Source organism: Meriones unguiculatus, chromosome 2 (assembly GCF_030254825.1).
Source record: "Meriones unguiculatus strain TT.TT164.6M chromosome 2, Bangor_MerUng_6.1, whole genome shotgun sequence".
Taxonomy (NCBI): domain Eukaryota; kingdom Metazoa; phylum Chordata; class Mammalia; order Rodentia; family Muridae; genus Meriones; species Meriones unguiculatus.
This window is the reverse complement of record NC_083350.1, coordinates 77,369,493-77,392,512: the sequence shown is the minus strand read 5'-3', so window position 1 is coordinate 77,392,512 and position 23,020 is coordinate 77,369,493. Positions and strand designations below refer to the sequence as shown.

Sequence of the window (23,020 nt, the reverse complement as noted above, 5' to 3'; positions counted from 1 at the left end):
GCCATCTGTGCCGCCGCCTCACTCCGTTCCCTGCGAGGACTTGGATTTCTCGGGAGGCGCACTCTCGGCCAGGCCCGGGGTCGCTCCTGGCTCAGGACGTCCCTAAGACCCCTGCAGACTCGGGTGGCCGTGGCCTCCCGGGAGCCGCCCCGAGGGGACCATTAAGAATGCTTTCGGAGACCTGAGTTTGCCTACGTGGCTCCTCGGAGCCTTGGGCGTAAGACAGCGGGACCCTACAACTGCGTCTAACGGGCAGGCTGGTTCAAAAATGACCGCGGATGAGCCTACAGATACAGAACTTTATTACTATCGAGTCGCGTGCTGACCAGTGGGTACGAAGGCGCCCTTTTCGTGGCAGAGGTTAAAAGTCCTTCTAATCTTGCCACTGTCCTCACACTTCTGCTCCCCAAACCCCTAAAGCCGCATGGTCCGACTGGAAAGCTGAACTATAGTTCCCAGAATTCCTTGAGAAGTCGCAAGAAACTACGATTCCCAGCGTTCCCCGCGCTGGGCGGGAATTAGGCCAGAACCTCAATAGCTGGGCTCGGAGACTACAACTCCCAGGAGTCTCGCTGCTGGGCTTCCGGGGCCGCCGGAAGCGGCTGGTGGAGAGCGGCTGGTGGAGAGCAGCTGGCGAAGACTGTGTTTGGGTGCAGATCAAGGTTAAGAGACGCAGGCATGCTGCGTCCCAAGGCTTTGACGCAGGTGCTAAGCCAAGCCAACACTGGAGGAGTCCAAAGCACCCTGTGAGTGCACAACAAGGACCCGAGCAGCGAGCGCTGGAGTGGGGCGGCGCGCAGCTGCCTGCAGTCGGGGTAGGGAAGGAGTCTTACGCCGGGAAGAGGCTAGTGGTGCGAGCGGCAGTTTCGGGAAGTCAGGGTCTCTTCGAAAAGGGAAATCGACGAGTGCTTTGCCTGTTCCTGGATATGTCCAGCGCAGATCCTTGCTTCCTAAAAGCTCCAGTGGCGGGAACTGGGACAAGATCCCAGACCTTTCACTCTTCCTGAGTTTGTCGATATCCTTCCCATCTTCGCCAGGCTGCTGAATAATGAGGGATCGCTGCTGGCCTACTCCGGTTATGGAGACACAGATGCCCGGGTCACCGCGGCCATCGCCAGTAACATCTGGGCCGCGTATGATCGCAACGGGAATCAAGCGTTTAATGAAGACAATCTCAAATTTATCCTCATGGACTGCATGGTATGGACCTTGAACTTGCAGTGATCGTCCTGCCTCTGCCTCTGCCTCTGCCTCTGCCTCCTCAATACTGAATTGCAGGTGTGCACTACCGCACTTGCCAAATAAGTCAAACAGATATTTAAAAAGGAAGAAAAAAAAAGTGAAAGCGGGGTGCAAACGTATGTGAGGGTCAGTCTCACTGAAAAGGTGACATTTGCTAAAAGTTCTGAAGGAAGATTGGAAAGGGAAAGGGAATGAGACCTGCAGTGATCTGTTGGAAAAATACTTCTAACAGTACTGGACATAGTGGCTTATGCCGCTAGTTCCAGCACTCTGAGGCAGGCAGATCTCTGCAAGTTTTCTGACAACAGCAATTGCAAAGGGCCTAGGGCAAACTTAGTGCAAACGAAGATCAGTAAGGATGGAGTGTCACAGGCTGGGGGAAGGTTATAGGAGATAGGACTAAAGAGGCATGCCTGGTTCCTAGCGTTCTAGACAGTGATGGTGTACAGGACCAAATCAGTTGGTCCCAGGGGTGCCTGCTCCTCCAGGGGAAGCTCTCCGTTGTGATTCTGCCAGCACATTCTTTACAGGACTCCCAACCACTTCTGACTCCTACTGGGTGCTGAGTCGAGGGATGGTGCTATAGGACAGAGCATTCAAAGACATATAACTACAGCCCAGCCATAAGAAATGTATTTTAAGAGACAGAAGGTGGAGCTCAGTGGTAGAGTGCTTTGGGGTCCTAAGATCCAGTCCCAGACACAATTTTTGTTTTGAGACAGGGTTTCTCTGTGTAGTCCTGGCTGTCATGGAACTCACTCTGTATACCAGGCTGTCCTGGAACTCACAGAAATCTACCTGCTTCTCTGCCTTCTAAGTTCTGGATTAAAGGCATGTGCCACCACTACCCGGTGCAATTTTTGAGTCAGAGCCTAGTATACACATTGAAACACTAAGACAAGTTTCATGAAACGTCACTATTCTTATTACATTTGACATAAGTCATTCCTTTTTTTTTTTTTTTTTTTCAAATGTTGATGAACCTTAATTGATTTCCATTTTGAAAAGTTATACCATGGGAAAAGAGGAGATGTGTAAGTTGAGTTTGTGATTTTTTTTGGATTTCTTTTTTTTTAAATTTTATTTATTATGTGTACAATATTTGCATGTGTGCCTTCACATCAGAAGAGGGCACCAGATCTCATTATAGATGGTTGTGAGCCACCATGTGGTTGCTGGGATTTGAACTCAGGACCTCTGGAAGAGCAGCTAGTGTTCTTAACTTCTGAGCCATCTCTCCAGCCCCCAGATTTCTTTCTTTTATTCTGTGTGTATGAGTGTTTTGCTCAGACATTACATCTGTGCACCACATGCATGCACAGCGCTCCTGAGGAGGCTCAGAATGAATTGAAGTTATGGATGGCTGTGAGCACAGTGTTGGAGCTGGGAATTGGACCCAAGTCTCATGCAGGAGCAACAAACAAGTTGGCTTATTGTATCTGGTCACTCACCTGTTGAGACAGTTCTTGGCATTAGAGAAGAAAACCCCTGTTTTCAGGAGACTTGGTCTTCAGGATAACTTGTTTAGGAAGTGGCTGTGCTGAGGCTGGACCGAGTTTTAGACCCCCATGTCTCAAGTGCTAGGCAAAGCTTCCCAGTTGAATTCCTGTTCTGCAAAGCTTGGGAGACAGTCTCTCTAGGCTCAGAACCCTGGGGAAGGCGGGAACCAAGGGTGTGAAGAGAATGCCCCAGTGAATCATGTCATCCCTACCAGGAGGGTCGTGTAGCCATTACCCGGGTGGCCAATCTTCTGCTATGTATGTATGCCAAGGAGACTGTGGGCTTTGGGATGCTCAAGGCCAAGGTGAGTATAGTCCTGTGTTACAACCTTCCTGAGCTCAGCCGTAGTGCTTGTTCACTGTGTCTGCTACCTACATGTACCCTTTTCTAGAGTTCTCAACATTTCCTCAGTCCATGTTGGGGATGGGCTGGGGGCGAGGTAGTTGGTAGATGTGGGGTGGGGGGCCAGCCTGGTTTGGGGATCCCTCTAAGCATAAGTCATGCAGGGACTGACTCGTGTTCTCACCCTCTTGCAGGCCCAGGCCTTGGTGCAGTACTTGGAGGATCCCCTCACGCAAGTAGCAGCATCGTAATAGCGTGATGGAAGCTGGAGTCCAAAGGGACGGCGGTTGGGAGGGACAGGGCCTGGAGATTCCTTACCGTGCTGGGTACAGGGAGGTGGGAGTTTTCTGAATAAAATTTAACTCTTGCCTTGTGTCTAAGCTGCTTTCTTGGGTGGAAGGACTCAGGATATAGGAAGGAGTGGGATGGCTTGCTTCAGGGGATTCCTTATTCTCTGCAAAGGTGGGCTCCCTCATTTCTCCATCACTGAATCTCCCATTGGTCCTTGGCAGGGCTGCCCAGAGCCCTTGGCTTCTCCAGTGCTGGGCCCCACCTAACTCCTGCTCCTGTCACTCAGAATTGCTTTTATTTAAGCAATTTTTTTCTTTTTCTTGAAGTGGGATTTTTCTCGGTAGCCCTGACTGTCTAGAAACTCTCTAGAAACTATACACAGGTTAGCTTCATACTCAGAGATCCTCCTGCCTCTGCCTCCTGAGTGCTGGGATTAAAGGTGTGAGCCACTACACCAGCCTAAAATTTTTTTCTAGGGTAATTTATTTTGTATACATGAGTGTTTTGCCTGCTTGCATGTCTCACCCTTGTATGCCTGGTACCTGGGAAAGGCATCAGCTCCAGAACCAGAGTTACAGGTGGTTTTGCTCCACCATGTAGGAACTGAGAACCTAACCTGGGTCTTCTGCAAGAGCAGCCAGTGCCCTCAACTGCTGAGCCCTTCTCAAGCCCTCAGAGCAGACCTCCCCATCCATATCGGCAGCACCTTGGTACTAAAGCTAGAGGAGCAAAGGCCTATTCTTGTTGGATGAAGAAAATAGAGATCCCTGGAGTTCAGCTTCTAGCTGACAGAGGGGTGCTCCCAATTACCTTTCCTAAGTTTTCTTGAGCCAACCAGACCCTCTCTGCAGTATTTGATTTGTTTTGTCAAATTGTTTGTGGGCATTCAGATTTTTCATCACTGCATTTACTAATTACATATGTGTTCATGATATGTACATGTGTGTGTCAGTATAATCAAGGCAGTCAGAAGACAACTAACTTTTTAAAAAATATTTATTATTTATACAGTATTCTGCCTGTCTGTGTGCCTGCATGCCATAAGAGGGCACCAGATCTCTTTATAGGTGATGAGCCACCCTGTTGTTGCTAGGAATTGAACTCAGGACTTTTGGAAGAACAGCCAGTGCTCTTAACTCTAAGCTATCTATCCAGCCCAGAAGATAACTTACTTTCTTTTCTCCTTCCTTCCTTTCTTTCACTAAATTTATGGTAATTTTTACAATAGCAGTAGAAATTTTGCTGATACTCAGAAATGCAAGCTGATATAAAATTTTCATGCTCTGAAATTCTTTTCCAAGTGTCCAGATTTCTGGTTGTAGTCTGTGCCTGAGAAGATATACACAGACAAATTCTTTTTTTCTTTCTTTTTTCTGAGACAGGGTTTCTCTGTGTAGGCCTGACTGTCCTGGAACTCGTTGTGTAGACTAAGCTGACCTCGACCTCAGAGGTCCATTTGCCTTTGCCTCCACCCTCCTAGAAGACAGCTTTCATAATTTGATTCTGTGGGGCTCAAGGAATGAACTCAAAGTAGTCCAGCTTGGTGGTATCTTTATGTGCTGAGCCATCTCACTGGTGTAAATATTATATTCATTCATTGTGTGTGTGCAAGCATGTGTGCCATAGCACGTGTGGAGATCACAGGACAACTCGGAGTAGAGTCTTTCCTTCCACCCTGTCAGTCCTGGGGTCAAACTCAGGTCAGGTCAGGTCAACAGGCTTTGAAGCAAGTGCCTTTACTTGCTGAGCCATCTTACTGGCCCTTGGTTTGGTTTCAAGAGATCGGGTCTTATTATGTGGCACAGGCTGGCCTGTAAAGTAACATAATCCAAGTTGGTTTCCAACTTTCCCCAGTTCACCCCACCCCACCCCCCAGCTTCCTGGGGATTACAGGGTAAACCAGCCAGCCTGGCACTTGTTGCAAACAAGATGCCTGACTGAGCTGAAGACCCCAGAAGGCCGCAGGCTCTTCATCCTCAGCTATAGTCACCATTTCTAGTTCTTTCTGCCCTTGTCTCTGACACCCATCATTGAAGGGAGCAGGTCTGTGTGCCTTACATAGAAAGGAGTCCCAGCTCCACCTGAGTGAGAAATGCTGCCTATCCCTGGCCCAGGGCTGTTAGGGAGGGGCCAGAAGCTGACTGCTGGTGCAGTTCCCACACCTCTGTGCTGTAGAGAGATGCTGTACCCAGCCCGCATCTCGCCGCAATGGCCCTTCCCCTGATGCCATCGGTATGCGTCCTTACCAAACCTGAGGTGGGAAAGCTGGAGGCCAGTGGCCTGCCAGGTGTCAATTTCTCTCAGCCCAGTGTCAGCTCTTCTTCTGCCTACCCCAGAAACCCAGCAATGTGCACTCAGCCCGCGGCCCACAGCCTCACCCACTGTTACCTCTAGGAGCAGGCTCTCCCATTTGGGGGAGTGTGGGCTGAGAGCAGACACCTAACCTGTTTAACCTGTTTGACGTCATCTTCGCTCCACCCTCCTGTGCCCCAGGTTCCCCAGTCGAGCTAGCTAGCTCTTCCTGTTCTCTGCTTCCGTCCTCTCAGCTTCCATAGAGTAGCTTAACTTGTCAGAGCTGAGTCTCCTGGCCTCAATTTAACCCTCTGTCCTTACCACAGTGAGAGAGGAGCTAGGAGCAGGTCTCCTAAGAGCTGAGAGTTGAGGCCATTTAACCAATAAGCAGACTTGTGATCTCTGTACCTGCAGACACCTTCTCTCTCCATGCCGAGCTAAGATGGGGAATCAAACAGATGAGGATTATAATTTTGTCTTCAAGGGTAAGTTGGGGCTTTTGAAAAGGGAGAAATTCATAGAGGATGGGAGAGAGGCTATTTCCAGAGGAGACAGAGTCTCTTTTTGGTTTTTATCTCTTCCTTGGACACTCCTCCCCCTTAGGTTCAGTATTCCTTCTAGGAGAGAAAGGCTATGAGGGGTATAGGCGGGTCTGGTTACAGAAAGAAGTTCTGAAGTTGTATGCTGTGTACAAAAATGCTGAGCATTCCTTCCTATTGCCAAATTAGGCTTCCCTGCCCAGTCTTTGATAGACACTCAAATCCCTGGGAATGTCAGTCAGTGAAACCCAAGAGATGGAAGTCAGACTTCAGAAAAGACTTGCAGAGCAGAGGGAGAAGCAAGTCAATTTAAGAGGTGCATAGAACAGAGGGGAAGGAGGGTTGTGGTCATTGTTGCTCTAGATAGTTGATGCTTAGGGAAGATACTTACACAGTACAGTGGTTCCGGAGCAGTCTAATGGATTCCCCAGGACTCCTGCGCCGCAGTCTGGGCAATGGCCTTTCATACCTACTACTTTGGACCCAGATATTAGGTGCTGGACTCACTGGGCTGTCTCTGAAAGGGAGCATGCATCCTTCCTGCTTTTTGTTCTCAATTCCTAGTGTTTGGTCCCCTGTGGGACTCTAGCCCACCTCTTTAAAAGCAAGGTGGCCCGGTGGCACTCTCCTTTGCACCACACCCCACAGCCTCTCCCAACCTCAGCCACACCCTGGCTCAAGCTGGGGATCCTGTACTTCTGGCATTTTCCCAAGGAGGCTGGTGGGGCTGTGGCTCAGGTATAGTGACTCCCATTTGTTGAGCCCCTAGCAGGTGCCATTCTCAGAATCATCTTCACATCCTTGGTGTGGTCTGTCATCTTGAGCTGTTCCTTGGCCTCTTTGCCACTTACTTGTTGGCACAGCTGGGCTCCCATGGCCACTACAGAGAAGCCTGGGATATTCTGTGCTGGTTATGGATCACCATATGTGAAGACAGGCAAGAGGAAGCAAGATTGGTACCTGCCATGAGAGCTCAGAGTTAGTTGTAGAACAGGCAACTTTGGGGTAGGAACATTGACCCCGAGGGTACCACATGGCGCTATCTAGGAGAGGCATGACATCCTATGTCCATGAGGGCTCCTCTCACTCATGTAGGCACAGGCAGCTGTCACCGCCACCGCTTGCAAAGGGGGTCGGTTAAGTCTTTCCTAGATGATAGAGGTAGGCCGTACATCTATGTGTAGCACAGTGACATAGACCTACTAGGCAGGAGTCTTCCTTGTCTATAAAAATGGAAGTAGTGGCCAGGTGGTGGTGACAAACACCTGTCATTCCAGCACTTGGGAGGCAGAGGCAGGTGGCTCTGTGAGTTTGAGGCCAGCCTGGTCTACAGAGCAAGTTCCAGGACAGCCAGGACTACACAGAGAAACCCTGCCTCAAAATAAATAAATAGATAGATAGATAGATGGATAGATAGATAGATAGATAGATAGATAGATAGATAGATAGGTAAAGGGGGCCCTGGGGCATTGTTGTGAGACTATATAAAGGTTTTTGGGTGGTGCTGGACATGAAGGGTGCCCCTTGTTAAATGTTAGCCACTGGCATCTCCATCTTACAGAGGAGGAAACTAAGGTACAGAGTTAAGTAACCTACCAAAAAGAGGTCACAAAATGGGGCGGGAGGGTTGGCTCAGTGGGTAAGAGCACTGTTGTTCTTGCAGAGGACTCAGATTCAATTCCCAGTACCCACATGGTGGTCGCAACCATCCATAACTCCAGTTCCAGGCGATCTGACACCCACCAGGCACGCATGCGGTACATAGACATACATACAAACACAATGCTCATACATACAAAAGAAATAAATCTTAAACTAATTTAAAAGGCGCAAAGCCAGTGGAACAGGTGCCGATCTGATTCTAAAACCTTGCCCCCCCTCCCCAGGCTGAGGACAGGGCTGGGGACAGATGAATGGGGATGCTTCTCCTAGCAAAGGAGAGGCAGAAACACATGCGCGCGCGCGCGCACACACACACACACACACACACACACACACTCTTAACACCTTCCTCTCACGTACAGAAGTGTCACCTGCCAACCTTAGCCTCAGTCTCCATGTGAACACGTGACACACCCAACCCCTTCTTCCTTGTCCTTCCAACTCACATACAGACATCAGCAACTTTCCCATGCTCCCTAGTTCAGAAATGTGTGCCCCAGACCTCCCACGCCTTTGTCCTTATTCACATGCCTTGTCTCAGGAACCTTTCCACATGTTCTCTGTGCACAGCTCACAGCTGCTCCTGTCACCCTGTTACTGCGTTACCAGCCCCCCCGGGGCTGACCCTGCTGCCTCAGCAGCCCCTGGCTTGACCGCTCCTGGCCCTTCTGTCCCCCACTCCCAGAGACAGATGTCCTATGTGGTGTGGCCAGAAGAGACAACTCTCTTCCTGCTTTTCTGAGCTCGTTGTCTTTCCAGTGGGCCAGACTCTCCAGCTCAGGTCTGCTCAGAGCTGCCGTGCCCTGACTCAGCCCTCCTCTCTCCACTCCCTCAGTGGTGCTGATCGGCGAGTCAGGCGTGGGCAAGACCAATCTATTGTCTCGGTTCACCCGCAATGAGTTCAGCCACGACAGCCGGACCACCATCGGGGTTGAGTTCTCCACCCGCACCGTAATGCTGGGCACCGCTGCTGTCAAGGCACAGATCTGGGACACGGCTGGCCTGGAGCGATACAGAGCCATCACCTCTGCGTGAGCCCAGGCCTGGGGGTGGGGCATGGGGGTTTGAGGACCCTGGGAAACCAGGACTCTCCTATGGACTAGAGATGTGGGAGGATGGGAGGCAGGCTCCGCGGTGTGTTCCCTGCGGTGGAAATCATGAAGACAAAAGGGCTGTGATTGAGGACAGGGACAGATAGGCTGTAATGATCATTAACACAAGTCATGGCCCCACTTACTGGGCACTTCTCATGTGCCCAGGAAGATACAAAGCACTGTATACCTGACGTTCTGTGGAGCTCTTTAAGGAGTGAAATGCGATAACGCGAGCCTGCCTTGTTTAAGTTGGCGCGTGGACTGAGAGCGCCCCCTTACTTCAGCACAGTGCTCTACTCTTGGCAACACCTCTGAGCGCAAGTGCCGAGAGCGAGCTGAACATTCAGAGCAGTTTTGTACAACAGGCTAGCCTGAGCTCACAGGTACACCTGGAACTCTCTATGCAGTCCTGGCTGGTCTGGAACTTGTATGTAGACTAGGCTGGCCTGGAGCTCATGGAGATCTGCTGCCTCTGCCTCCTGAGTGCTGGGATTAAAGGCGTGCACCACTATTCCCAGTCACTGTTTTTTAAAATTGGATTGGTTGGTTGATGGATGGATGGACGGATTGTACTTGAGACTGAATTAATGGCTTCCCAAATACTAGGCATACCTCCAGCTTGGAGTATTCAGTTTATAAAGCCTCAGAAAATTAAGCCATCTGGCACCATATCCAAAGTGTCTCCTGATCGGTGTCAGGTGCAGCTGTCTGAAGTGTGGCCAATCGTGTTTGTTGGGAGATAGAACCGGCAAGAGACAGAAAGCAGGAAGCAGGGGTTGTTATGTACACAATTGTTATAGCCACACCCATCTGCTGCTCTTAGTCTCTCCTCTTAGAAGCTTGGTTGATTTGTTAATAAAGAAGGAATAAACCAGGTACGGTGGTCTGTGCCTGTAATACCAGCTGAAGCAGGATTGCCTTGAGTTTGGGGTGAGCCTGGGCTACATATTGAACTCTTGTCTCAAAACAAAACAAGAAATAATTAGATGCCACAAAGTCTTAGGACAGCCTTTTGGATAGATGTGGTGGTGCATGCTTTAACTCCAGTACTTGGGAGGCAGAGGCAGGCCGATTTCTGTGAGTTCAAGGCTAGCCTGGTCTACAAAGCAAGTTCCAGGGCAGCCAGTACTACACACAGAAAAACCCTGTCTGGGTGTGTGTGGGCGTCGGCGGGGGAGCTGGGGAGACAATCTTTTGAACTCAGAGGCTCCTGAAAGAGGCCAAATATCTGCAGGAATTCAGGCCAGGTCCTGGCCCAAGGAGCTCACCCTGGAAAGATGCCAGCAGATGAGGATCTGTGTGAGAAAGACATCAAGGTGGAAGATCCACTCGGGCACTGGCAGATGGGCAGGGCTGAAGTCAGGCAGAGGACTGAAGAAGCAGAGTGCCTTTGAGGAACTGGTGGGGGTCTGGAGCAGGAGGTGAAGCTTCAAAGACTCTGAGACCCGCTTCCCTGCTGCACAGGGGTCGAGTGCCTTGTAGGGGCTGGGGTCCTGATTCCTGGCACACTAACACCAGGCTTGATGACTGTGCTCTGGGGCTTAGGCTGACAGCCCATCTGGTCTGCCCATCCCTCCCCTGTACCCCCATGCAGGTACTACCGTGGAGCGGTAGGGGCGCTCTTGGTATTCGACCTCACCAAGCACCAGACCTATGCCGTCATGGAGCGCTGGCTAAAGGAGCTCTATGACCATGCTGAAGCCACTATTGTTGTCATGCTTGTGGGGAACAAAAGTGACCTCAGCCAGGCCCGGGAGGTGCCCACCGAGGAAGCCTGCATGTTTGCTGGTGAGAGCCCACTCCTACTCAGTCTGACTCCTAGACTTAGGACCCTAAGTAGTCTTCCCTTGTGTGGTTCTCTGCTTCCAGCCTCTTTGGAAACCCACAGGTCTCTCTCAACGCCTTGCTGTGAGATTGTTTTCATTAGTTCACAGTTGATTCTAGGATTCACCCGGATGAGGTGGCACACAGCTCTAATTACAGCTCTTGGGACGGCAGAGGCAGGCAGATCTCTGTGAGTTTGAGGCCAGCCTGGTCTATAAGGTCAGCCAAGGCTACACAGAGAAACCCTGTCTCAAAACAAAATAAAACAAACAAAGACAGTCCCACTTTGAAAATCTCAGAGGCCCTTGTGGTCTCCTGGTGGCCATCTCCCCAGAGTCCAGTAAACAGTTTGTCAGTTGTTGTGGTTTATGTGACAGCCTCCAGCCTCCTCTTCCTTAGTTACTAGATGCAGGCCACGGAGCAAGTTCCTTCTTCATTCTCTCTGTATTTCTAGGTTTTTCTTTCCTAAATGAACCTACCTCAAAGATTGTATAAGGGATTAAATAAACTATTATCTCCCAAAGGTTTGGGGTATAGAAAAGAGACATAGAAAGCATGAAATAAATGTTATTTCTGCTGCTGTAGACCCACAGCTAATGTGCACTTCCCTTCCTGGCAGAAAACAATGGTCTGCTCTTCCTGGAAACCTCAGCCCTGGACTCCACCAATGTTGAGCTGGCCTTTGAGACTGTACTTAAAGGTGAGAGCCTGCCCACTGGGCACTCCATTTTGGGTGGGTATCCTGTCCTAGCCCTTGGCCCCCTGTAGGCCTCCAGCCTCCTTAGAGCCACCGGTCCCATGTCTCATCCCTCACTTATTCTAGAATTTAAGGGAAAGAAGAACCAGAAGGGTCATGTTTTATGGGGCTGAGTCTGGGTTCTGTGTTTACCCAGGAAGATGGACAAGACCAGGTGTCAAAATTATTTTGTTCTAGCAAAAACTCTTTCCGGAGTGGCCACCTGTGCTCAGAAGTGGCATGGAAAGTGTAACGTTAGGGGACGGGATGTTAAACTTCTGGCCTGATTACTGCCCTCTATTCTTAGAGATTTTTGCAAAGGTGTCCAAGCAGAGGCAGAACAACACCCGGACCAGTGCTGTCACCCTGGGCAATGCCCAAGCAGGACAGGAGTCTGGTGCTGGGAAGAGGGCCTGCTGCATCAACCTCTGACTTCAGCCATGGTCAAGCCTGAGCTGCTGCCTTCAGCCTTCGGGTACCCCACCACCCCTTATGCAGGACTTCTCCCTACTCGAGTCCCTCTTCACAAGCACCCAGGGTCGTCCTGCCATACTGCATGTCTCCATCATCTGTGCACGCCCTTCACAGGCTAGGGCCCTCAAATAAAGCTGTTTTGTATCATGCATGGCAATCCTGCTGCCTTCCATCTGTTCCTTGTCGGATTGTCTGTGCTGCCCTTCCAACTTTGACTCCTCCTCTGAGTCGCTGATCCCTTTCTCCACCCCTTTCTGTTATCCCCACCATATATATCCACTGCCCCTCAGGACCTGCTTCTAGAGTTCTGCAGTCTGGGGACAATGCCAAGGGGGCAGGAGTTGCCTATCCTTTCCCTCTGCCAACCCCTAGGGCAGGTGGGGGATGGAAGACTGTGTGGAGGGGAGGGGAAACAAAAGAAACCATCCTCCAGCACCATCTGGTACCCAAAGCCCTGGTGCCAAGAACTGAGGTCACTCCAATGCCAGGGGCAAGAGGAGGTGGCTGGGGAAGTTTCTATTGAGCAGGGCCAGCCTGAATGTGTACCGAGGGGGAGTTCCTAAGACTGGGAGGTAAGCGTCTCACCCCTTACCTGTCCCTAAACAGGGAGGAACCAAAACTGGTAGAATAGGGAGATTTTTTGTCTCTCAAAAATCTTCCAAGGAGCCAAGAGATGGCTGTCCCAGCAAAGAATGACAGCAGGGAACCCTGGAGATACCCATGTCCCACACCACAGCAGCCCATCCCCCAATGAGATTGCTACCCAAGCTCTACCTGGCACACAATGAAAGACAGAGCCTTAAGTAATAATACTTTTAATAAAATTAACTTCTCAATAGCACATTTAATACATTAACCCTCCCCCTTCTTGGTTTCTTTGCATTGTGTGCAACATCATTTTGACTTGATTATTCATGGGTCTATTTTCTTTCCCACCTCTATTTTGCATTTGAAATCTTCCTTGGTGATTTGTACCGTCACTAGATGCCTCAAATTAAGTCTGACCACAATCCTACTCTACTTTCTACAGCGGAGAGACCTTCTCTGCCCCACGGCTGTCTCCACCAGCCACCTGACCCCTCAAGCACTCACCCTCAGGTACAAAGGGGAATTTCTCCCCATTCCCAGATGTTACCATCTCAAACTATCTGAGGGTCCTTAGGGCGAAAAGGGCAGGGAAACTTCTAGTCTCTAGATGGGGTGAGAAGAGTAAACTGGGGAGAGGGAGATTGTGTTTGGGCCCTAGGGTCATAAAGTGGCATGTCAATCACTGCTATACTGCTTGCTCAAACTAAAGCCAAGTGGCCTCTCCCCATTCTGATGCTTGCCAGCTGGGGCTGATGGAAAGCAAGTGCTTAAAAAATGCCTATTTCTCACATGCAAAAGCCAGGCTCCCAGTTTTCTGTGGGGAAGGTGATGTGATGTGGCCCTGTGGGTGATCCCTATCTGAACACAGAGGGGAGCTGGGACACAAGGGTTGCCCTGGAGCCACCCCAGTTCCCTGCACACTTTTATCTCTGTACTTTTAAGGGGGAGGGGAGACTCTCCCAGGCCCGTAAGGACAATACCTGCACTCTACTTCCTGAGTAGGAAGTCTTTCTTGGGATGTTTAACTTTAAGCCAGGAGTGGTGGTGCATGGCTTGTAGTCCCAACAATTGGAGGCAGCAAGAAGATGGCTGTTAGTTTAAGGCCAGACTAAGCTAGAGACCCTGTGTCAAAAGATAAAACAAACAAACAAAAACCCCTCTACAGACACGAAGGGAAACAGCGCTAGAGATTGCGCTAGCGCCACTCCCACGGCCACGTGGGTGCTGGGAAGTCTGAGGTGACAAGCATTTCCAGGCTTATTTGTGGACTAACTACACCTGGCTCTGGAACCAACCTGCAGCAAGGTGGGCTAAGGTGACGTCAGGAACTTCCTCAGGGTGGCCTGGGAGAAGCTGCCGTGGGAGGGCTGGAGATTAGGAAAAAGGGCTTCCCAACAGATGGCCAGGCTCTCAGCCCAGCCTCACCTCACTTCAGATGACCAGCGTACACCCTGGCAAAGACCCCGGGACAGAGCCTCTCATGTACTTGTCCCACACTTAAAAACCTAAGGATTCTCAGAATCAACCCCAGCAGACTGGAAGCTCCCAATCTTAGCTAGCAGCCTGCTCCTGCCCTATCCCCAGGGGTAGGGCCGCTCAGCTGCTGGCCTCTATTCTTTTCTTTTTTCCCATACTTTTATACATTCTACTGGGCTCAGGGGCCCACAACGCTACTAAACTTTAAGCTATCTGAGTATCGTCTACTAAGTAACTAGTAATTCTTTTTCTTTCTCTAGGATTATATGAAATAAATTTGAATTATTTTGTAGTATTCTCTTCTTTTAAACCCCTCAGTTTTTCTTTCTCTTCTCATTTTTTTTTCCTTTTGGTTAAAAAAAAAATCTATTACTCTTAAGTCTCACACCTCTGAGGGTTTCCATAGGCCTGCTAGGCCTCAGTTCTGGTTTTCCCCTCCTTACTGCCCCTGGCACAGGGTAGGGGATGGAGGGGACACCCCAGGACCCTCAGTTCTTAGTCTCAAAGCTTCTTCCTTTCTGGTTAATCCCTTCCTTTGTTTGGCTCTGCCGGCTCCCCTGAGGGGGAGGAGGAGGGGAGCCCACGGAGTGAAATCCAATCTCCTGGTGAGGGCCCCAGAAGGGACCAACTCCATCTCTCCACCGTCCATCCCAGGATGCTCCCCCAAGAAAAGCAAATGACATTCCTCCCCCAAAAAAAGTGGGGAGGAAAAAAGAACATAAACCCGAACATATATTAAAAACTTTTTTAAGATTTAACTCTGAATACAAATGTATTTTTCTTCTCTCCCTACATATATTCTAAACCTTCTAAAGTTTTTTTTAAGGATCACTTTATCATAAAATAAAATATCCTTTTCATATAATAAATTACCTAATAAAAAGTCTTTTTTCATATTAGCCCAGGTTCTTTGCTACATTTATACGGTAATAAATGCCTTTATTAAAATAGAATATTAAATTATAAAGAACTGCTTTTTTGCTTTTTTTTTTTTGCTATTTTTGTTTCCTCTCCTGTTGGTCGCCCATCTCACTCCCTCATTGCTTTCTGTTTTGATGCTCACTCACTTTGCGTTTTGCGCTTGTTTCTAGGAAAGGCTCGCTCAGCAAGGGCGGGATTGGATCTGTGGAGCCCCTAGTGTAACAGTCTTTTGCCTTTGTGGTTACGGAGTGGAGAGGGGGAGGGGATGGACAGACAGACTTCCCTTCTTCCCACCCCCCTCCCAGCCCCTGCCCCTGGGCAACCCAGGTGCCCATTTGGTTTGGTTTCTATTGTACAGACATCTCAAGATGGCTCACATTGGTGGAAAGGAGGGAAGCTGCCACAGGCCAATTTTCTGGGCTGTGACCTCCTTCCTCTCCCCTCCCAAGCTGGTGGTCTGGAGGGGAAGGCTGAGGAGAGGCAAGTTAATTCACAACAGGCAAAGGAGAGAGGAGGCCTCCCTCTATGCCCTCATCCCATGTCCTTTCTCCTTCCAGGAAGAATGGGACTGCTGAGCTGGAGGAGCTCAGAGCAGTCCCACCTGACTATATACAAGCATCTCCTGGGCCTCCCCATCACCCATCCCCTCCTGGCCCGGCCAGCGGAACCAGGAGGGTAGGAGGCTGCTGACAGACACAAAGGAGCAATAGGAGCAGCAAAGGGGTGCCAGACCTATCACAATACCTGATTCTTGTAACAGGCTTCACTGCACCCCAGTCCTGCTTTGCCCTGGCCTGGCCCCTCACCAAAGATCTGGCTTTTCTCCTCAGCCAGTGGGTAAGACAGAGACTTCATGATTTGTGGCTAATAAGGATTCAGTAATGGTTCAGCTAGGTGCAGAGAGGTCAGGGGTAGGCCACTGCAGGTGGGGGGAGGGGAGCCCTTCAAGCCACAGCTCTCCTGCCCCAGGACTTTTCCTACTTCCTGCTTTCCCTTTGGGCAGAAGACCCAGGATAAGAACTGCTCCTTAAGTATAATGCCCACAGATGATAGAGGTGGGGTTTTAACCCTTTAGGTGCCCCACTATTAGTTTCCCCTCTCAAATTGTCACTGAGTCTAGGGCTACATTCCATTAAGAACTGGAACTGATTCTTTGGAGGCATGGGGTGGTGGGGGAGGATAGGACTACAAAGAGGAACTGTGGGGCTACCAAAATGTTCTCCAGGCTTCTCTCCAGGAGGATGGTGTCCCCAAACTGGGCTAAAAGGGGCAGGAAGGAGGGAAAAGGGAAGAAAGGCAGAGGAAGAGGGGACTGAAAGTGACAGCCTAGGGATGGGGGAGGAGCAAAGAAATAGGAAAAAAGCGAAGGGCAAATCCAGAGGAAGTTGGGGAAAAAGCCAAGCAAAAAGCTGAGGGAAAAGAGAAGCCCCTGCTTCCGGATCTCTCTAGCCCAGCTTTGTGAGACAGGTGAGTTGTGAGCCCTTTACTGATTGACATCCTCCTCCACCCCAGACCTACCCAGATCGTCTCCCACATATCCTGCTGGGAACCCAGGATAAGAGTGAGGAAGGGGAAAAGGGTCACGTCAGGAGGTGGGAGGTCAGGACCAGAGGCTGGGGATCACTAAGAGCACCTCTAGTTAGTTACACAGGGCAGTTCCTCCTCTCCTGTTCCCTCACCCTCCACAGGAAGGGGTGGAATGACACACAGATGGGGAGAAGGGAAAGGTCAGAACGTCCTGGTGGCCACTTCAGGCTAAACAAAAGCTTCTCTTAGCTGCTTCCAGATTTAAGGGTGTGTTGAGGTATCAGAGTTGTAACTCTAGTAAAACTTATGGTCTGGCCCCCTCCTAAAGGGTAACCAGAGGCTCTGAAAGTGGCCCCGCCCCCAGCCACTCCCGCCTCAGATTCCCCACCCCAGCGAGGGAATATTTCCAAGCACCTTGCCCTGTAGTCACTGATTTTTCCAAAAGGCCCTACAGGTCCAGAGTAGCACCCTGGTGTGGTGGTGGTGGGGGGAGGGGAAGCGGGCCTAGGAGCCCAGGGACGGGGAGCTTAGGAAAATATTCGGATGGCTTGCGTGGCGGTGATGTGGCAGACGGGACACTCTGGGTCCGTCCTCTCACAGATTCGTACTGCACACTCCATGCAGAAAAGGTTGTGTCCACAGGGCACCAGGGCTGCTGTCACTTCGCTCTCAAAGCACACCATGCAGTCCCGCCCGCCGCCGGGGCTCCGCAGCCCGCCTGCCCCCAGTTTAGAGAAGCCTTGCAGTGGCTCTCCCGGCGGCCGCCGAGGGAGCCCGGCCAGCTGCTCCGGGCCCGCAGAGGTGGCAGGAGAGCGGTGAGCGCCCGGCGGGCCTGCGCGTGCCTTGGCTGAAGAAGTGGAGGAGGAGGAGGCGGAGAAGAGCACCGAGGTGGGCGTGGCGTTCTCCTGGCCCGCCCACAGAGGGGGGCTCGTCTCTGCCACGCCGTAGTACACGTCCTGCTTGCCCACGCCGTAGCCCGGAAACAGATACCCTCCGTAGCCAAAGTCCCCGCCCTGCTCGCCTAGGCGCGGGGCCTCGAAGGCCGAGTCCACGCCGCACTCGCCGATGCAGCCCAGGCTGTTCTGCCGGAAGGTGGAGAGAGGCTTGCAGCCGGGTGCATGCACCCGCCAGGCGTCTGAGTAGCGACTGTCCAGGGCAGCATCGGGGCTGCCAGCCAGGAAGTCGCCGTCACTGTTGTACTCGAGGATCTTGCCGGTGCGCACCGCGATGTGCGTCTCGATCTCCTCCCGTGCACGTTCCACGTTGCCGGGGGCACCGGTGATCTCAAATACCGGGTCACGGTCCCGGCTGGGGGTGATGATGTATGTGTTGGTCTGCTGCTGGATACGTTTGATGGTCGCACCCTTGGGGCCCACCACCAGTCCCACCACGCGGTAGGGCACTCGCACACGGATGGTCACCTGCCCCGGCAGAGCAGGGGCTACGCCAAAGGCGGCACCAGACTTGTTGCGTGAGGCTCTTATCATGGAGAAGTGTTCGGCTGCTGAGATGATTTCCCGCCGGGCTGTGGCCACATCTTCCCGCCTCCCGGTCACCATGAACACAGGCTCCTCACCTCGCACAGGTGTCTTGATGTAGGTGTTGGTCTTGGCCCTCAGAGCCTTAATCTTGCAGCCTGGACAGAATGGGAAAGAAATTCGCAAAACAGAGAGGTTTGTACTGGGACCTGCCTCAGAATGCCAGCCAGCCTCCCAAAAATCCTCAGTCGGTCCAGTGACACCCTCATGACCACACACAAAGCCCACAATCGATCAACGCACTACTTTCTCCTGTGTTCCATTCGGGACCTTCCGAATACGCTCCTCCAACACTACCTCCTCCAGAGCCTTTGAGAAAAGCGGCAGGTAACCCAACAACTCTTCACAAACCCTTCCCTAAGCATCTGCAATTTGTTTCCTCCATCTCACCAATCTCTCTCTCAGTCATCGCTCCTGATCGTTTTATTCAAAACTCTAATGCACTCATTAACCCACGGTCTACTCATGTGACCTCCATTCATTAAGAGTCTGTCCTTGGGATGGAGAGATCTCAGAGGTTAAGAACACTCGCTGTCTTCCAAAGGTCCTGAGTTCAATTCCCAGCAACCACATGGTAGCTCACAACCATCTATACTAAGATCTGGTATGCAGGCAGAATGCAGTATAAATAATAAATAAATCTTAAAAAAAAGAAAGTCTGCCCTCTAGCTCACCCAGGGACATTGGCCACCGTGTGCTGTGACCTCCTGTGCCTCTTGCCCACAATCTCTGCGGCTCTCCACAGCATGAAGAGTTTGCGGCACCTGGTTCAGTGTGGTTCTTGGGAGGAATGACAGGATGGGGGTGGGGGTCAAGGAGTCAGAATTTCAAGGGAGATAAAAGTCATTCACAGGACCTAACTCCTGTACTCTTGTACTCCCGGAGAAGGCAAGAGCTGAACATTTCTAGACCCATGCTCCTGCTTTGAAGGACTATCAGGTTAGAGCTGGGAGGCTGGGGAAAGGCAGGAAAAGAAAGAAAAGTGAGACAAAGAGAGGGGGCGGGGGAATAGAAATGCCTGCCCTCAGGCTGCAGACCTCAGGGGCTGGGGGCCCTGCTTCACAGTCTCAGTGTTCTACCTCAGATAGGAGTGTGAATCCATGTGCATAGGGTCCTAACGAAAAGGATGCCCTCCAAGCAGTATTGTGGAGTGAGCAGAACACCCCTCCACAAGTCCACGGGCCCTCCACTATCTCAGTCTTCCCCAGCACACAGACTGTACATTAATACAAACCTACACCTTTGCCCCATTCTTATAGATGAAATCCCTGAGCTCCCCAGGCATACCTCCTGGCTGTGTGCCCTTCCTCATCTCCCATCCAAAGCCAAGTGCTCACTATTCAGACTCTGCCCCAACCCTCAAATGCAGGCCTCTGGGTGAGCTTGCTTTCTTTCTCCTCCTTTCTCTAAGCCGAAAGTGTCTTTTTTAACCCTAATGGATTGGTGGGACAGGGTGGAATAGGGATTTTTCTTTAACACATATTAAGGCAAGAAAATTTGACCCTCCCCTTCTTTTCAGACCTGTTGGCCATTAAGAAGTCCTACTTGTAGTCAAGCCCACATCTTTGCTGCTTTAATATCAGCGGCTGATGGTTTTATTTCTGAGGCTTAGACTACTGAAGCTCAGTACTCCCTGCCACCTCTACTTACATGCCATCTGATAGGCACCTAGGCTCTGGCTCTTAAGTTTTGGATCCACAAACTTCAGTGGGAGCTAAGTATCTTTGAAGGCAGGGGAGTTAGGGAGGACTAGCCCTGGCAGAACACCAAAGAGAAAAGCCTGAGGCTGGGCAGCACAGAAACCCTCAGCCTCATCATCGGGGGTTCTGCCACCCTAAAAAAGCATCTCTGGAAGGGGAGGCCAGAGTCAGAGAAACACTGAAACTGCAGCAGCAGGAAGGAGGTGACTGGACTTCCATATACTTACAGAATGGGGAAGGGAGGACCTATGTTCTCTGAATAGGACAAATTCTACTTGCTAAGGAGGCAGAAAAGTAAAGGACCCCATTAAATTCTGGTGCCTTCCAAAACCTCACCCAAGTAAAGATATTAATAACCCCACCCAGTTCCAGGCTCTGGATCCCCAGTGTCTCACAAGAAGGGGAAATCCAACTTTCTAAACCAGAAGGCCCAAGAGATTGAGGGAGGGGGCGCTGTGCAGGGGAGTGGCAAGCTCCCCTCCTCCACTCAGCTCCCCCTTCCAAATCCTCCAGCCCCAATACCAGGGTAGATGAAGTGGGAGAAGGGGTAGGGGCCCCAGCCTGCCTCCCATCCACTACCAGGAACCAGCCTCCTCCTTTACTCCCGCGGAATGCAGCCCCTCCATTGTTCCCCACTGTGGGGCAGCTCCTCCCCCACTCCATCCCCCAGCCCAGCCCCTTTGCAATATCCAAATCCTGTCTCCCCCCCCCCCCCCGAGAAACTGGGAGGGAAAGGGTCCCCAAGATCCAGGCTGCTCAATTTGGGTACTTCCCAGCACTCCTCCCTATCCAGGGATGCTGGGCTGAGAGGGTGTGGTAACATACTCCATTGGTTTAATCCAACACCCCTCCCAGCTCACCCAGACATGCACCCACCACCAAATTTCCAGGAGGTTTCTCTCCCCCTTCACCGACGTGCTCTTTCTGCCCTGCCCCACGAGTTCACTCAGAGACCCCTCTCCAGACTCCTGGTACCAGGCTGTAGCCAGCCCAGAACAAAAGCAAGACGGAGGAGAGGCCCACCACAGGGCTGCTACCTCCTCAGAGATACCCCTCCCCAAACACAAGGACCCTCCAACTTCGGTGTAAGCGACCACAGGACCCCTCTGTGCCAAGGGCTCCCTCATCACCTCTCCCCAGATTGGGACCCTCCCCTGGGCCACACCCCCTTTCATTCCTACACTCAGCCCAACAAAGAGACAGATCCTCAGTCGGGCTTCATGGACCGGGAGTCCCCAACTCCAACGGCAGAAGGTCCCAGGAGTGCCCCCTCCCTAGTCTCCAAGAAGATATCAGAGTAGGGGCTTCCAAGTAATTGCACATTCCGACAGTCCCGACACCCCATCCACACAGACCCCGGGATTGAGAGGCAGCTCCCCCTCCCCTTTCTTCTCTTAGTTCCAGGATATTTCTTTGTCTACGGGCGGAGCCCCACGGGAGGAAGGGTCCCGAGAGCAGTCCGGACTAGGGGTAGCAGGGAACTTTGTGGCACTTGGAATCTGGGCAGGGGGCGGGGCCCCCTTTGTCGGGAAGGGACAGAGCCAGAGGCGGGCAAAGAGGGAAGCGATGAACTTTCCGCGCCGGGGACGGCAAGCCCCCGCTCCAACCCGCGCCGTGTCCGGACGCCCGCTTACCTTGCCTGCCCACGATCTCGGCCACGTGCTCGGAGGTGGGCACGGGGACGCACTCGGTGGTGTTGCTGCTGCCCTTCAGGCGCAGCTCGGCCTCTTTGTAGAGCGCGCAGAGCTTGGCGTCGTTCGCCCCTTTGGGGGCGGTGGGGGGCTGGGGCGTCTGTGCCGCGGGGGCCGCGCTCGGGGCGGCCGGGGCCGCCGCGGGCGGCGGCGGCGGGGCCGGCTGCGGGGGGGCGGCCGGCTGCGCGGGGGCGCCGCCCCCCCCACCTCCCCCGTCCTCGCCCGCCGTGGGGGCGGGGGGCTCCCCCAAACCCAGGAGGCAGAGTTGATCGAGAGCCAGCTGAAGGGCGCGCTCGTCTTCCAGCAGCCCTCGGTCCTTAGCGCTTCCCCCGAAACAGCCTAGTTCTCCAAAGCCCCCATTTCTTTCCATTATTCCAGATACCACTAGACTAGGCATGGCGAAACAAAAGCTGGGCGAGAGAGAGAGGGAGAGAGAGAGAGGTGGTGGAAGGGAGAAGAGAGGAGAGGAGGGGAGGGGAGAGGAGGGGGTGTGTGGGGAGGGGGAACAAAGAGCTGGGGAGGGGGGAAGAAAGCGAGATAGAAAGATAGACCCACCCCTAAGCCCCCCTCCCCAAGCACCCTGTAACCTGACTCCCCTCGCCCCAGCCCCCGGGTGGGGGTGGGGGAAAAGAAGCAAAACCAAGAAAGCAGATCTCCTCTCGCTCCGGGGTGACGGGGTGGGGTGGGGGGCTGCGGGCCCTAGCCCCCACCCCTCCGCCTCGGACCCAGAGTCTCTACCCTCTGCCGAGCAGACGCCCCCTTAGGTTCCCGCACCGAGCCCCAGTCCCGGAGCGTCGCTCAGTGGCCCCCAATAGAGCCCAGCCCCTTCCAGCGCTCAAACTCTTTTGTTTTAAATGAACTGGATGGAGCAGCATGGAACTGACGGGAGGGGGGCGCGCCGGGGGCGCCCGGGGCATGCCGGGAGTTGTAGTTTCCGGCCCTCGGGCGCGGGGACGAATTCCTCAATCCGGGCAAGAAGGGCATTCACCTCTTGGGCTCTGCCCACCGCTCGCGGGCGAAGCCTCGGGTGGGCTGGGAGTGGTAGTCCAGGAATTTTCAGGAGCGGGCGGTATGCGGGGAGGGAGAGGTAGTGGAAAGGCTTCTCCCCCTAGCCCCTCGAGTCCCGGGCCTCTTTCTTATGGTAATGAGGGCCGGGGCGGAGCGGCCGCGTGGCTGCGGTGTCCTCCCCCTTCCGCGCGCGATCGCGGAGTCCACGGGCTCAGGCCTCCGGGAGAGCGCTCGCCGGGCAGACAAAGCCCGCGGCCGCTGTAGTGGGAGGAGCAGGTCTCTGCGCAACGTGGGGGCCAGGAAGGGGCGTTGGAGTGGGGGTGGGACCCCTGGTAGAGGATGTGGTCCCCTCATAAGATAGCAAGCCATCCCTCCTCCTCCATCCCCAGTTCCGGGATCTCGGAGGCTGCGGCTGGGAGGTGAGTTAGTTCGCGCCCCCGAGGCCGGTGCAGTGACCTGGTGAGGCAGAGGGGATGAGGAGGGAGAGGATGGGGATGGGAGCTGATCCGGGAGGCCGGGAGGGTCCTAAAGGCTTCGTGTGGTTTAGTTTGGAGCCTTCAACTTTGGGTAACAGG

At 52.6% G+C, this 23,020-nt stretch overlaps 3 protein-coding genes across 4 annotated transcripts; 2 read left to right on the top strand and 1 right to left on the bottom strand.

Moving 5' to 3' along the window:
* Window positions 1–572: 572 nt before the first annotated feature.
* Lamtor2 (late endosomal/lysosomal adaptor, MAPK and MTOR activator 2) lies at window positions 573–3,452 on the top strand. Of its 2 annotated transcripts, XM_021637707.2 has the most exons (4): window positions 577–746; window positions 1,038–1,200; window positions 2,957–3,046; window positions 3,279–3,452. In XM_021637707.2, the coding sequence occupies exons 1-4, from the start codon at window positions 679–681 to the stop codon at window positions 3,333–3,335; spliced, it is 378 nt and encodes a 125-aa protein (XP_021493382.1). In that variant the 5' UTR covers window positions 577–678; the 3' UTR covers window positions 3,336–3,452. The 2 variants fall into 2 exon arrangements, with proteins under 2 accessions (XP_021493383.1, XP_021493382.1); XM_021637708.2 differs by lacking the exon at window positions 2,957–3,046 and having other exon boundaries at window positions 573–746.
* Window positions 3,453–5,877: 2,425 nt separating this feature from the next.
* On the top strand, window positions 5,878–12,147 carry Rab25 (RAB25, member RAS oncogene family). Its single transcript, XM_021637712.2, has 5 exons — window positions 5,878–6,152; window positions 8,704–8,899; window positions 10,557–10,750; window positions 11,406–11,486; window positions 11,830–12,147. Exons 1-5 carry the CDS (start codon window positions 6,110–6,112, stop codon window positions 11,952–11,954), a joined length of 639 nt encoding a protein of 212 aa, XP_021493387.1. The 5' UTR covers window positions 5,878–6,109; the 3' UTR covers window positions 11,955–12,147.
* Window positions 12,148–12,795: 648 nt separating this feature from the next.
* On the bottom strand, window positions 12,796–22,276 carry Mex3a (mex-3 RNA binding family member A). Its single transcript, XM_021637800.2, has 2 exons — window positions 21,381–22,276; window positions 12,796–18,144 (listed from the first exon to the last, which is right to left on the bottom strand). The coding sequence occupies exons 1-2, from the start codon at window positions 21,832–21,834 to the stop codon at window positions 17,036–17,038; spliced, it is 1,563 nt and encodes a 520-aa protein (XP_021493475.1). The 5' UTR covers window positions 21,835–22,276; the 3' UTR covers window positions 12,796–17,035.
* Window positions 22,277–23,020: the final 744 nt, after the last annotated feature.

Bases quoted from the DNA above. Each gene is read 5' to 3' on its own strand.
- Lamtor2 (XM_021637707.2), top strand. From the start codon at position 679: ATGCTGCGTCCCAAGGCTTTGACGCAGGTGCTAAGCCAAGCCAACACT. The intron at 747-1,037 runs GTGAGTGCACAA...CATCTTCGCCAG, and splicing joins GGAGGAGTCCAAAGCACCCT to GCTGCTGAATAATGAGGGAT. The intron at 1,201-2,956 runs GTATGGACCTTG...CATCCCTACCAG, and splicing joins TTATCCTCATGGACTGCATG to GAGGGTCGTGTAGCCATTAC.
- Mex3a (XM_021637800.2), bottom strand. From the start codon at position 21,834: ATGCCTAGTCTAGTGGTATCTGGAATAATGGAAAGAAATGGGGGCTTT. The intron at 18,145-21,380 runs GTAAGCGGGCGT...CATTCTGTCCAG, and splicing joins CGAGATCGTGGGCAGGCAAG to GCTGCAAGATTAAGGCTCTG.
- Rab25 (XM_021637712.2), top strand. From the start codon at position 6,110: ATGGGGAATCAAACAGATGAGGATTATAATTTTGTCTTCAAGG. The intron at 8,900-10,556 runs GTGAGCCCAGGC...ACCCCCATGCAG, and splicing joins TACAGAGCCATCACCTCTGC to GTACTACCGTGGAGCGGTAG. The intron at 11,487-11,829 runs GTGAGAGCCTGC...CTCTATTCTTAG, and splicing joins CTTTGAGACTGTACTTAAAG to AGATTTTTGCAAAGGTGTCC.